The sequence below is a fragment of the Halictus rubicundus genome, chromosome 14, assembly GCF_050948215.1.
Source record: "Halictus rubicundus isolate RS-2024b chromosome 14, iyHalRubi1_principal, whole genome shotgun sequence".
Classification (NCBI taxonomy): domain Eukaryota; kingdom Metazoa; phylum Arthropoda; class Insecta; order Hymenoptera; family Halictidae; genus Halictus; species Halictus rubicundus.
Window position 1 is genome coordinate 9420467 of NC_135162.1, and position 14944 is coordinate 9435410.

Genomic DNA, 14944 nt, shown 5'->3' on the forward strand with positions numbered 1-14944 from the left:
TTTCACTAACACATTCGTGGCACTTGTCCGATTAAAACGATACCAAACACGACACAATTAGGATCGTATTTGCCCGTGTAAAACGCGATTGAATGGAACCTCTCTTATCCGAACTAACCGTACATTCAGCTATTGCGAGAATATCGATAGCTGAAAAGGAAATGGGATATAAGATAAGCATTCTGTATTGATCTGGCAGGGGAATTGAACTATTCTAGAGGGTGTGGTGAAGAAAATAAAAAAATTTTCAAGCTGGAATTTTTAAATATTAATCGGAGTGCGCAGACGTCCCTGACGGGAATTATTCTTCAGGGTGCAACGAGAAATAAGAGCTAGCCTGACACCACCCTTTGGCTGCTATGGGGTTGGTATTCGAGTAGGGTTGAAGACGGGAAAAATCGGGAGATTTCGGTGAAAGTCTGACGGGGTCGGAGTGCGACGGCATTGTTCGAGATCAGCGGTGTTCGTATGCATCAGCGTAGTCGCTGCTAGCGCCTGTTCCGGTGGATAACCCTGTATCTCTCGCAACAGCAGCACCGACACCAGCAACGACAGTGAAGTACACGGCCGGGTGACCGACCTTTACGTAACGCTTGGCTGTTTGCGCCGGAACGGCCGGCGTCCATTCGATCCGACGGCGATGTGTCGCCCGATGCAGCTGCAATGTGTCGAGAAGACGATGCAACGCGATGCATCGCGCCACGTTTCACCCCGTTCGCCGAAATTCCCGAAAGAAAAAAGAGTCGCGCACCTTCGGTTCAACCCTTCCGATCTGGAACCTCGAACACCTTAATTTTCCTTTTCTTTCGCGGCCCCTAGAACCGTTGCAATTACGCCTGTGAAAGGATCCGTTGAAATTCGCGAGCACAACGAAGTTATATAAAAGTATACCGGGTGTCTCAGCTGAACGGTATCACAATATGAAAATATTTCTCTGGACTTCTGGAAAATATTTCCAGACTTATTTTATGAAAATCAGGGCGAGGAACAAGTTCGATTTATCAACTAAAAAATTCCATAATATTTTTCACTATACCACGTTTGCTGGTATTTTAAAAATTTATTGGTCAGTATTGTGCACATTCTATAAATGCTTAACTGATCCCTGTACCTTGAACGATTTAATTATAATAAATACAGCGTCCACTCGATATATGTCCAAAACACGGGTCTAGTTAGGGACATATATCGACCAGGAGATACTATTCTTTAGCCGGAGATATAATCCGCGACAGTGGGGATAGTTCTGGGACTTTTATCGGCTAGGCATTTGGGACAAATACAGAGTAAACACCGTGTGTAAGCTAGACATACAACAATCTAAAAAAAAAAATGCAAATGCGTCAATGGATTGTTGCTATGTGGAAGGGTAGTAGAACACTGCAGCATTCGTTCCTGGAATGAACTTGCATCGATTGCAGTTGACGCATTTTGCTTTCGTGCAACACAACTGCGGCACACTATGCTTGAAACTGAGTTAAACATTTTCGAAGCATACTTGCAAAATGATGTCGCAGTCGATCTGTCGTTCTGTTTCCGTTGATTTTGTGGGAGGTATCATAATTTTGCATGGGTGCGGTTCGCAAGATATTCATAGAGGATGCTGTCGTCGTGGTTCAGCATTGACAAATAGAGCTCGATGAATCGGTTCGACTTGGCATTGGCGGTGATCGCGCGTGCCGGAAATTCGTCCTCGACCAAGCAAGGGCTTCTATCCGTGAAGGCAATGACATTGCTCACAATGCCACGATGCAACGATGCAGTCCCGCCTGCATCGGCTGGTGCCGTCGCTTCTGGTTGCACTGTCCAAGCTGATCTCACTGAACCTTGCATCCTCGTAACAAATGTTAACTCTAGATCCGTCGATCGTTGAAACTATTTTATATTCGTTTGGAAAAGTAACAGGAATTTATTTATTCAGATTTTTAGAAATCTTTTGTCATAATTTCTAGTCTCTGGTAATTGGGATCGCCTAAATATCTAGCCTCGGTTACTATTATGTGAAACTAATTCTCAGGATAGAGTGGTATATGGAACAATAGAAAGATTCTTTACTCAAGGTAATTTATTAACAAGATTACAAGGTCGTTAATACTTTTTTATACGACACCCTATATATTTGCATCAATATTATTGTAGAGCGCGAAAAGACGAATCCAACGAGTATAATAACCTTAGTGTTTCGATCATTCTGTCTCGAGATATTCGTGTCTGAAAGGAACAAATCTAATATAAAATCTGAAGTTTCAGACACGAATATCTCGAGACTGAAAGATCGAAACACTATGGTTATTATACTCGTTGGATTCGTCTTTTCATGCTCTGCAAGACTGCCGAAGCAAATGTATAGCTTACCGTAGAAAAAATACCAATGCTCTTGAAATCTCGTTAAAAATTTACTTGAAACAAGATTGAACATTATTCCGAAAAGTGTTTTCGTAGAACAGTAAATAAAGCAGATAATTGAGCGATTCTATTCAATTAAATCACCTTGTATATGTATATCCAAAGAATTATTTTTGCATTCTCAATAATTGTAAATCTGTAAATTTGGAGATGATTAATTTAAATTTTCGATAAAGAGGGAAGGCAAGAATGTGCAAGTGCATGCTCGCTGCACTCGTATGCACATTACTGTGAAGGGGAATGGATGCCATCGAAATTGCGACCGCGACAGCCTATTTTGAGAAAGTTACAAGACCTCCAGAATGATTACAGGCATTCTGTAAAGACCAGTCTCTAGTGGCAGTGCGTTTTACATCATACTGCACGATTACGTCGTTTCATCTAGAATAATTATAATAATAATAGCGTTAGAATTTTTATGCATTTATGGCACGTGCAGAACTAATAGCATTTTTATTATATTTTTACAAACAGGAATTTGTTAGAGAAAATTTTAGACTAAATACTCAGTTATTTTTACAATCTTGAAAATGTAATCTATTCTATTATGTAATCAGCAAAGTAAAAAATATTACTTTAATATTATTTAATATCTTTTAACAAAGTTTTTAACTTTGAACCGATTTAAAAAAACTATTTACATCAAAGCTCAATTACTATAGTGTGTGATAAGACGTTCGAGGTAACATTGCTGCAATTACACACATAATTGCACAGTTACATAAAACAGCGTACACACCGTCTCTTCTAAATACATATATTGTACAATTTGTACCTGAGAATTCGCCTACAATTAAACGAATTAAAATACTTACATAAAAGTAACCATAAGCGTTTTTTTTTTGTACTCCGAATGCGTGGCGCCTATTGTTATGCTAAATTGCAGAAAACCATTCATTCAAACATCCCGTCATACCCGAAGAGAACGACGGCCGTTTAATTCCGCTCACTGCTGGCGCTTTATATAAGCCAATTAATTTCTCCGGTTTAATTTGACCGTACTAATTGCGTGCTTTCGCTCAGGGAGATCGTCTTGTGTTTCTCGATTAGGCTCGTCTCTCGAATCATTCGATTTGAAGGACGTTCTGCGTCGATCATCGCCAGACATCTAATCGGTCAAAAAAAAAAAAAAAAAATTGTTGAACAAGTGACATCCTTTTTTAAATCAATTCAACGAGATAATGATGATGTACGTGTTGCACAATAATCGTGGTTTGTTAAACGACTTTCCGTTAGCATCATTCTGTTTGCAAAACAGCGATCCTTCCATAATTAATGAACAATCATTCCATATTTTACATACTTTGCTAAAGTTTTTTTTTTGAATGATTAATTGATCGATTTCTCACTTCTGGGATACTAATTCTATTTTCAATTGATTATTTATTGTCGCCAGAATGTTATAATTTTTACTACATTTCAACACTCGATTTTGTAATCACCTAAAATTTAAAAGATTTTGGAGTTGATATTTTGAAGGTAACCAAAGAGATTTTGAATTCAAAAGTTTAACAAAATTGAATGCAACTTTATTTCATGTTTTTTGCAATTTTATTTAATTCAGAGAACGTGCATTTTCATTCTTCAGTTTAGAGTTACAAGAGCCACAGGTGTTTCGTATATTCAAGTAACAGTACGCTCATATTTTTTTTTGTTTAATTAAGATTATTTCTTTACCAATTTTGCCAAGAGGTTTAAAAATTCCAGGGGATGTAGAGGACGTTGGGAATCGGAGCAGGTCCTGCAGGACCAGCTCGTAAACGTGAAACCTTTCCCTCAATTTAATCAGAGAGGAAAGGTTTCTCGCTAAAACACGGGGGACAGTTTTACTGCCAAGTAAACTCACCCCCTCAACCCCTCACCCCCACCCTTTCTTCGCCCACTATAAGATAGTATTCTGCCGTTGCTTTACGATTGTGTTTCTCCCTGTTTCAGCGCCAAACAGCCCACTCCATCTTAGCAACAGGGCTCACGTATTGCTTTTGCTGAACAGGCCTCAAGCATCGCTCACCGATGCCGATCATGCGGTTAGGCTACGACCGGACTGGGGCAAGGTGAGAAAAACATCCTCGGTGTTTGTTGGAAACACTGAAATTTAATTTTCGGCAAGATTCGTCACGCGGACGTGACTGTTTTACGATTTTTCCCGCGAGTATTTGACGAAACCCCCGGTGAGACTATAGTGATTCAGTGACGTAGCTCTGTTATCATTTATTATTTTTGTATCGCGCTTTCGTCAGTATAATCGTCATATTTTTCCGAGTAAAACGAGCCCAAGCACGATACAGTTTGGATTATGGTTGCTCGTGTAATCCACGAATTACTGGAACCTCTACTATCCGAACTGGTCAAAGATTTCGGCGATAAACAGTTATTAACAGTTATTTAGCTACAGTATTAAATGTAGTGATTTATACGATCAATTTGGTATCGATATTGTGTACCGGATCCTTGACAGAATGATTGTTATAATTTTTGTTTGTTTATTCACAGGGCCATTACAGAAGAGGGGTGGCTTTGTCGGCGCTGGGGAGACACGAAGAAGCGCTGTTCGCCTTTTGCATCAGCGTTGCTATCGACAAGAATCCCCAAGCTGTTCGTCACGAATTGGTTAAGGTAAATTAAATATTTATTCAACCATACACTATTTCGAAGCAATTCCTAGAAAAAATAACAAAATGAGAAATATATTCAAAAACAATGCACGAAAAGTACAATTTGCGTAGAAGTTCCGGCAGCTGGATTTTTCAAACTTTGGTTAAAAAATTTTCATTTTCAATGAATTTTTCAATTTATATAAATTTTGTTTTATTATAAATTTTTCATTTTTGATGGTCGTAAGTGGTCGTCATGTCTGGAAGAAATAATTGTACAATGAAAAATATATGAAAAATAATGCGAGAAAATGGGTGCGATTTGCGTGGGGGTTCCAGGAGCTGAATTTTGAAAAATTAGGTTGCAAGATCATGGTTGGCGTTCGAAAGAGTTTTTCGCAATGGTCCAGAGAGCGGAGCAGTGGATTGCGTGTCGCGTAACAAACGCTGCACTGTCTTCGAAGAACGTACTAGCAGCTCATGAGCGGCTATCATTGCTCCGGCATGGGTCACTCACCTGACGACTATCATGCCGCGTCATTAAGCCATACTACCAGCAGCACCGGTACCGGAAATGCCATCGCGCACAGACGTCCACTTCTTTTGTGTACGTTTTCTGTTCGGCGCGCGTTCGTGACTCTGGCACCGTTCTATGTATGCACAATATCTTGATCTCTCTGCCATCTTCCTCTTTCACTCCGTTACGTTACGAAAGTTTCTGCCACGGCGACGACCACCACGTGAATTAGTATGAATGTTAATAGGCGCTCGTGCAACAATGTTTGCCGGGTGTCAATATTTATTTCTCTCGACGAACCGCTCCTTTTTACAACCGTCCTCGGCTTGACTCGAGTTTTTAAGCGTGCATGAAAATTTAAAGTGGATTGCTAACTGAACTATTGAACTTGTTAATGAACCTGTTAGAGAGATCATTAACATTATTTGCTGACTATCCGGTCGGATTTATTTCATCGTATTTAGAATTGTTACGGTTTCAGAAAGATATTTCAGACAGTTCAGTAGGAATTAATTAACAAACATTGAATTAATAAACATTGTTTATTAAATACCTCTTCTGATTTATTATGTAATATTTAGAACTGTTATTTTTTAAGAGAAATATCGAGACAGTAGGAATTAACTAAATAACACTGTCGTTGATATTCTGCAGTATTGTAAACATTATTTACTAGACACTTCTTCTGGTTTATTATGTAATATTTAGAACTGTTATATTTTAAGAGAAATATTGAGATAGTAGGAATTAACTAAATAATACAGTCGTTGATATTCTGCAGTATTGTAAACATTATTTACTAGACACCTCTTCTGGTTTATTATGTAACATTTAGAACTGTTATATTTCAAGGAAAATATTGAGACAGTACGAATTATTATATATTTACAATTGTCATATTTAGAAAAATATTGAGCAATATTTTGTAATACATAAGTATCGAGGAGATATAGTAGGAATTGATATTACCGGTAATCAAATTATTAGGGAAAGAAAGAAATTTATGTGCAGCTCCTGTAGCGATTTTTTATTTAAAATCCTCAGTCTACTGATGGAAATTGTTTAATTTTCTACAAAAATGAGTCCGGACACCTGAAAGGACATCTGAAATCCTGAAAGTACAATGCATTTATCACTTTGATGGCGCGTTACGTCCGCGCGGACATTTTATGAATTGTCGAAGGTTATTTTCCGAATTCGATGCACAAATAATAGTTTCGCCGGCGGACAAGCCGACACAGGAAGATGAATGGCGGTAAGACGGGAATAAATAGTTCGCCGATTGATTTTCATGAATAACAGGAAGCATTAGAGCGACCGGCGCGATTCAATACCGCATTATATAATATAAAGCCGCCACGTTTCTGGGGCCCCGGGATCGAACGAACAAATAACGGTAAAAGCGGGGAAAAATATCGAGGGAATTTATTTCCCTGTTGGCCTCTGCTATGGCAAGTTTCAATCGATGCGATGCGTTGATCGTAGGCGTGTGCGTGTGCGGCCGCGCGTGTGTGTGTGTTCTAATAAGACTCGCAGGTGAGTGACCCAAAGCCGGTCTACACTTAACAAGCAAGGCCACAGGTAATTACTGGCATACTGGAATTCCGAAAATCAGAATTCCCTTCCGCTGGAATCATTTCTCTCGATAAATGTCATCCGGATTTGTTGACATTAATACTGCCAAAACACCCTATTTATTTCTCACGTTTTACATTCCAAAGCAATTTATTTATTTTTGATATTTCACTTCCAAAGCAATTTATTTATTTTTGATATTTTACTGCCGAAGCAATTCGTTTATTTTTGACATTTAACGTATAGAAGACATTTACTCATTAAGTCCACCAAATGACAAAAGGTGAGAGGACACTTTTAGTCGGTGCTGTTAATTAATTAAATGTGATTGGCACAGTTCTTCTGTCGCTATTTTCATGAAAATGAATTTTGCCTTTGTAGTGGTTTATATGACAGCATTGGAAACATTTATGTCAGGCACTTCGGTTACGAAACAGGAGTTTCGAAATTTCGGTGGTATTGTTTAGTACAATTCCGAGAAACACTAAATTCCACGAAAACGAGTTAATAGGGATCGAATGAGTAAGACAATATTTAATGACGAAACGAGGCACGAAGACAATTTAATTCCGAACGGTCATTATGTAACAGAGAGTCTGCTGGAATCATTGACGCAAGTTGCACCGGTAGTTATGTAAGATCGAGGAATCATTCTTTTGGCGTAGCGTTTATGCTATGGGGAAAATAATGTTTGCCACTTTCTTCCCATTATAAAATACTCCTTTGTCCCCTGACGGAAACGTGTTACGAATCAACAACGAACAACATTAATTTTCCATTACCCGAACGCTGTAAAACAACCGAGTCGTCCCGAAACAATTCTAACTAGTTAATTTTTATACTGTACAGTAAACTATCCGATTCAATTATACTTGCAGATGTTCTGAAAGAATTTATTTTTCTTTATCCGACGTTCAACAATAATTTGCAATATTATCTTCGTTGGTATTATACTCTGTAATGTTGTTTGTATTTATGTAGCTGTGTGTTCGTGTTGTTTTACATATCTGCAGTTGTTTTAATTAAATCAATGGTTACGTAATATTATGCAATAATCGATCTCGTGAAATTGGATGGGTTCTCGAATTTTAATTACATATGGCAGTAATGTTGTTTCTGGTTCGAGGGATTACAGCTGTTACACAGACAATTTTAAGTGTTACGAACAAATTAATGAATTAGTCGAATCATTTATGCTTTGAAACTTTGTTTCTTGCAATTACATGTATTACTTAAAATCGTTGAAAAACCTTATTAACAATTTAATATTTATATTGTATTTTTTAGAAGGTCTACCCTTTTCGCCTTTTTGGTTCACAAATTACTAAAAATTTGAAAAGTATATATTATTGTATTTTTGAGAAAATCAAACCTTTTTCCTTTTTTCTTTTGGTTCACAAATTACTAAAAATTGTACAGTATTTCTGAGAAATTCCGTCCCTTTTGGTTTTCCTTTGGTTCAAAAATCACTAAAAATTTAAAAAATACATATTTTTGAGAAATTCAATTCTTTTTGCTTTTTCTTTGTAAACTGCTAAAAATGTATGTCACAGTTTAGCTTATTTTATTCGTATAATAATCGGGTCGAACAATAATTTTTGGATTCCACGAAATGATTAGGCTTCAGAAAAATGACTCGTTAGCTGTGAATGGCACCGACACATTTCCATAGACACCATTGAGCAATCGAGCGGCACGCTGGTTTGTGGTGTTAACAATATTCGCGAATGCCCGTGCAAATCGTCAAGAACGCGGGAGAGCGGAGCTTTCTCCGTCGCGGATGCATTGGAATTACAAAAGACGTTGTTCCGTGTTGTTTCCAGGTGCTGTACAAAGTGCTGTCTGTCGGCCATCGTCGTTACAATGCACCATCCCGTGCGCCATACAATTTAACCGAGGGTGCAACCCGCACGAGAAGTAGACATCAGCTGATGAACCCGAAAAGAAATCGGCGCGCGGTTCTTCAAGGTTCGGACTGCGAGGACAACAGCAGCGGTGGCGAAGAGGAGTTCACACAGGTATTTATCCTGCTCATTTTCACAACAATTTCACGATTGAAACAATTCGCAATTTTACACAAAAAGTCACAATCCATTTTCACAATTTTTCACAATTTCATTAAAAAATAAGCGAAGCCACGCCCCTCCGGGCAAGAAGCCACGCCCCTTCGGGCGAGAAGACACGCCCCCGGGCCTGAACACCACGCCCCTCCGGTCACGAAGCCACGCCCTCGGGCACGAAGCCACGCCCTTGCCCGCTAATAGGCAGGTTAAACAGAACACAAAAAATATTTGAACATTTTCATACGAAATTGCAACAGGTTAAATATAAAAATATGAAAAATAGTAAGTAGGAGGAGGAATAAATAATTAAACAGTAGTGGAAGATGAAAAGAATCTGGGAATGCCAATATATTATTTTCAACCCGTTAAAATTATTACTGAGATAAAAAATGTTTTATTCGTTTTGATTTTGTTGCAATCGATTCAGAAAATTTTTATTTTCCACAAAAATCCCGGGTCTATCGATACTAAAGGATCTGTGAAAATAAAGCAACCCTCGCAATTAACGTATCATATAATTGTCACTCGGTAATCGAGCGGAGTATTTTAATTACGTTAACGACGCTTTGTGTTTTGCACATCGCGTCGATTGATTTATTTCTACCGACGGGAGCAGTGCACTATATCGCGTTAACGCGACACGAGACTTCTTGCCACGGAAACGTAATTAACAAGCAATTTGCAATTATTATGGATCCGTGGTGGGGCAGGCAGGAATAACGTAGGATCCGTAATAGTGATTAAGCGTTCTCCGCGCTGAAACTTATATAAATCCGTTGTTTCGATCATCGCGGATCTCGTGTCGTTTTTTTTTTTTTTTTCGTTGCTCCCCAACCATTTCAATAATCGTTCCCCACGTTTAATTATAAATCATCGCGCTAATGGCTTCGTCCAATTGCCTAGATTTCGCACGTCGATGAACGATCGCGGCTAATTACAACGATGCCGGCGAACAAAACGAGTCGAATCAACAACATGATCTCACGTTTCCTTAAAATCGCTGAATATTCTTCTGATTGAAAACGTAGCTCTTGTATTAATTAAAAGCGACCTTTTTGTTGAGGAGATAACAAGCGGCTGCTTGTTAGTCGCATGCACAACTAGTTCTTTTATTAATTGAATGTGGCTTTTCTGATAAAAAGACTACAAGCGGCTTCTTGTTAATCGTGTGCATATTTATGACCGACTTCTGCGAATTGGAACGCGTAATTTTAATAAACAAAATTCTAGATAATGTTAAAACTATACACGACAATATTGCATACGAAATCGGCTAATATTAAATTCTTTCCTTTTTTAATATTTTAGTATTTTAATATTTTAATAGTTTCAGTATTGTCAATATTTACAATGCTTTCAATATTTTCAATATCTTCAAATAAAATATTCTTATATTCTGAATATTTCAATTTTGTAATATTATAATATTTTTAATATTCTCTTTTAATATCCTTTCTCTACAATATAATATCTATGACTATTAAAATTTCAGAATGCTACTTTTATTAATATAAAAAGTAATTTTTAGCTCCGCGTAAATTTACTATTAATACCGTTGAAAGCTTGAATAGTCATAGGAGTCAATAGGAAACAGTCAGCGTTGGAAATAATGATTAAAAATAGTGAGAATTTCAAGGGGCCTTCCATTAAGGGAGCAAATGAGGTTTTACGCGTGCATTGGGAAATTAGGTTTGCACAAGATTTCCAGGTTGTGTAACGCGATCTATTAAACCTTACACAATCCCACGGCTTGATGCCTCGGCGAATAAAGACGAATTGTATTTCAAAGAATAGGATCTCTCCACTCCGTCAATCCTAATAATTTCAGATTAAAGTTCGCGCCTAATCCAATTATGCTTGTTCATTCATTGCAGACTGTTAGCAGGAGACTCTTGTCGACCGCAGCACCACACAACACTAAGCTGCAGGCTGGCCTGGATCGTGTCTACCAAGATATAGAAAAACTGAAAAGTGAGTCGCACATACCCAATTACTGTGGGGGTACCGATTACTGTGCCCATATTAATCGTACTTATTTTCAAAGTATAATGAACATTAAAAATGAGACAAAAATCTTTTTAATATTCTTAGTGCTGAAACCAAATATTGATCAAATAAACAAGAATTATTTTTTGATGTTGCTGAATCGTGAAATCAATTGTCTAATTGTTTTTAATTACGTTTTCCGCAGGACTCGAGACGAGACCCGCCGAAACTCTCCTACCACCCCTCTCCTGCGGCACAGCAGGCGAATTAGATTGCATACTCTGCTGTCGATTATTATGGAAACCCGTAACAACACCATGCGGACACACGTATTGTTGGATGTGTCTGGACAGATGCTTGGACTATTCCTCGGTTTGTCCTTTGTGCGTCACGTCGCTGGCCGATGTAAGTAGTATTTCCATCAATTAACAATAATCGTGTTAGATGTTGTCCACTCTTACTCCATTGTTGCAATAGTTGTGTGAGGTAACGTTATGGTTGCACGAGAAGCCCAAGGCAAATTCGAAAACCTCTTAAGACTATCATAGAAATCTATGGTTGTGCTGGAAAAATTGTCTTCAGAAGATAAGGATGACTCAGAGTCGCCAGATCGAGACTCGTTCCCCCACTCCAAGTTCCCCTTCCACCGCGCTATGCCCCGCCCCTCCGCCACGCTATGCCCCGCCCCTCCGCCACGCCCCGGTCACGTGACTAACCCGGTACCGGCAGAGAGGGGTTTTTCCCCTTATCTGGCGATTATGGGATGACTTCCTTATCCTTTGTTGACCATAATATTATTTCCAACTTTCTAAAATTATTGAAAAATGTGCATTCTAATTTTATTTCTGCTGCTTGCGACCGACCTCGGACATTTTTACTCCGCACAAAGGTCCACAGACAAGTTATAATTAATGCTATAAATTAATGGTGTAATCTCCCCCTCGTTCGATAAGTTTCGCAGAAATCGAATCCACGAGAAACAGTAACGATTTTCGCTTCTGTAAATTTTATTTTGGCTCGCCGATTATTTATACATAATGCATTGTTTCTCTCGGATTTCGAGACCTCTCGAAACATTAATTATTCTCGGCTCGTAAACGTGGCTCGTTAGTCACGTTTCGTTAATCTCGAAAGACTTCGTTCCAGGGAATGCGATATCCGAACACCTGTCGATAAACAAGCCATAATGCTTCCTAGTGGTTAACGATTTCGTGGATCACAATGATTATTGTTCGCGGTCAACACAGCTGTCGCCAACTTCCGTGTTCGTGGCGTCATTACCGATTCCTCTCAGCGTATTCGTTAATGACGTTCAGGGGATTTTTTTTTGCGGCGTCTTACGTTTCCTATGGTCCTACGTAACAATAAATTGCGTTGCATCATTGCTTATTAGTTTTTATTGTTTAGAAACGGTTTGATGGTGTTGGGGTGTTTAGTCCGTCGTCTGGAGGAATCGTTCTGGCTCTCTAGCTTCAAGCAGCTGTAACTTTGCGAGGAGAAACCGTAGAGCGATCTACCTGGTCTCGTTTTGCAGCTCGAAGCCTCCGCTTTCGTTCCCCTAAATTGTGTACTCCTCGAGAATTATTTCGTCTTAGAACGCGGACGAAAAAGCCGGTCCATCGAGCGACCTGAATAAAAAGTCGAGCGGGAACATCTTGGCACGGAATGCAATATAACTTTGCAAATAAAAATCGTAGAACGACCTGCTTGGTCTCGTTTCGCAGCGCGAAGCTTCTACTTTTATTGCCAAAAAATTGCGCCTCTCTGAAAAATCTTTTCGATTCAGATAAACCAGAGCCTGCTTCGTCGAATGACCTGAATAATCAACTCGAGTAGAATTGGCTCGACACGGGTCGCTTTAAGTCGTTGTAACTCCGCGAAGAAACATCGCAGAACGATCTACCCGGTCTCATTTTGCAGCTGAAAACGCCTACTTTCATCGCCCTAAATTGCAATTTTTCTCGTAAATTTTTTCGCCTTGGCACGAGGTCGAAAGAGCAAGGTAATATTTCATCGTATAAACGACTCGACACTGGTCGCCATAAATTGTTGTAACTCCGCGAAGAAACATCGCAGAACGATTTTCTTGGTCTCATTTTGTAGCATGAAACATCTGCTTTCGTCGTCTTAAATACTGTCTCCCTCGAAAACATTTTACGGGGGCGAGAAAGCAAAGTGTATCTCATCAAATGGCCTGAATGAAAAGGCGACCACCAACCGCGCGACATGGAACGCGTTAGGCAGTCGTATCTTTGCGAAGAAAAATTGCAGAACGGTCCGCCTAGTCTCATTTTGCAGCGGCGGGCTTCTACTTTCATCGTCTTCAATCCTATCTCCCTAAAAAAATGTTTCCCCCTAAAACGAGGGCGAGAGGTATGAGATAGCTTGAGTCGAAAAGTCGAATAAAAACAGGCCGGTATGGCTCGCTGTAATTAATTATATCTTCGTAAATAAAAATCGTAGAATAATTTACCTCGGATCATTTTGCAGCTCGTAGCCTCTACTTTCATCGTCCCGAGTCGCGTCACCCTCAAAAATGTTTTACCGAGGCTGTCCTCGTAATTTCTGAGCCTCATAAAACAGGAGTGAAATGGTCTCGTAAAGAACTCGCGAAACCCCGTCTTCGGAATCTTTTCGAGCGCGAGCTTTTTGGAGGACGAGGCTTCTGGTCGACTAACCGGGGTGTCCTTTAACTTTCAGTACTTGGCCAGCAGCCAGAAGACAGTGACGGACTTCGTGGAGAGAGCTTTGAAAACGGTGGCGCCGGCTGAGTACGCGTCGAGGGCGACCAGCCACCGTTTGGAGCTCGCACAGGGTCTGGGGCTTCTGGACAGCGAGCAGATCGCAGTTTTCGTTTGCACCACTGCGTTCCCTTGTGTAGCATGCCCTCTGTTCGTCTACGAGCCCAGATACAGGCTCATGGTCCGGAGATGCGTCGAAAGTGGGGTCCGTCAGTTCGGAATCGCTGCTTGCCTCAACAGGGAAGCGACGGGAACGAAAAGGTAATTATTCTCGAAAACACATGGTTAATTATTCTTTTGTGCAAGCTTTGCGAACGTATCCGCGACATTTTTCTGATTAAAATGAGCCCAAACACGACACAACTCGGTTCAGATTTAACCGATTAATCCACGATTTTGTAGAACCTCGACTATGCGAACTGTTTCAAAGGGTAGTTCGCGTAATCGAAGTGTCACAAAATCGTGGATTAATCGAGCAAATCTGAACCGAATTGTATCGTGTTTGGGCTCATTTTAATCGGGAAAGTGTGACGAACGTGTTGGTGAAAGCTTCGCAACAGGATCTCTGCAAAAATGACAGCTGTATTGGTTTTTATTAATTTTTAACGTTCGAAGCTAGCAGAGATAGAAGTACTGTCTTCTGTTCCGCTGATTATTTTACTGTTAATATTATATTAGTTAGAATTTTACTTCGTGTATGCCGTGTAGTTTACAAATTAATTAAATGTTTAGTGATGAGAGATTTAATGTTTATTCATGGTTTCTTTCAGATACGCGGAGTATGGCACCATGCTCGATATTCGGGACAGAGTCCTGTTGAAAGACGGTTGTAGTATACTGAGCACAGTCGGTGGAAGGAGATTTAGGGTTATCTCTGGGGGTGAACGGGATGGCTACGATACCGCTCAAGTGGAATTCTTGAGGGACACGATGGTACAGGAGGACCAACTGTTGAGCCTCTTAGAGCTACACGATAAGGTAGGACATTTACAGTAAGTCTCTGCTAAAATACAATTCTAATCGATACCGTATTCACCGACGATTGTCCGAGTTCCTTCGTCG

At 39.6% G+C, this 14944-nt stretch overlaps 1 protein-coding gene across 1 annotated transcript in view; it reads left to right on the forward strand.

Annotated features, from left to right (window-relative positions):
* LOC143360956 (LON peptidase N-terminal domain and RING finger protein 3) overlaps positions 1-14944 on the forward strand; it is a 54478-nt gene that overhangs the window by 37189 nt on the left and 2345 nt on the right. The window contains exons 2-8 of the mRNA XM_076800172.1: positions 4342-4460; positions 4900-5022; positions 8916-9110; positions 11030-11126; positions 11347-11546; positions 13842-14143; positions 14653-14860. Coding sequence (XP_076656287.1) covers positions 4342-4460; positions 4900-5022; positions 8916-9110; positions 11030-11126; positions 11347-11546; positions 13842-14143; positions 14653-14860 — 1244 coding nt within the window. The remainder of the gene's footprint in view (positions 1-4341; positions 4461-4899; positions 5023-8915; positions 9111-11029; positions 11127-11346; positions 11547-13841; positions 14144-14652; positions 14861-14944) is intronic.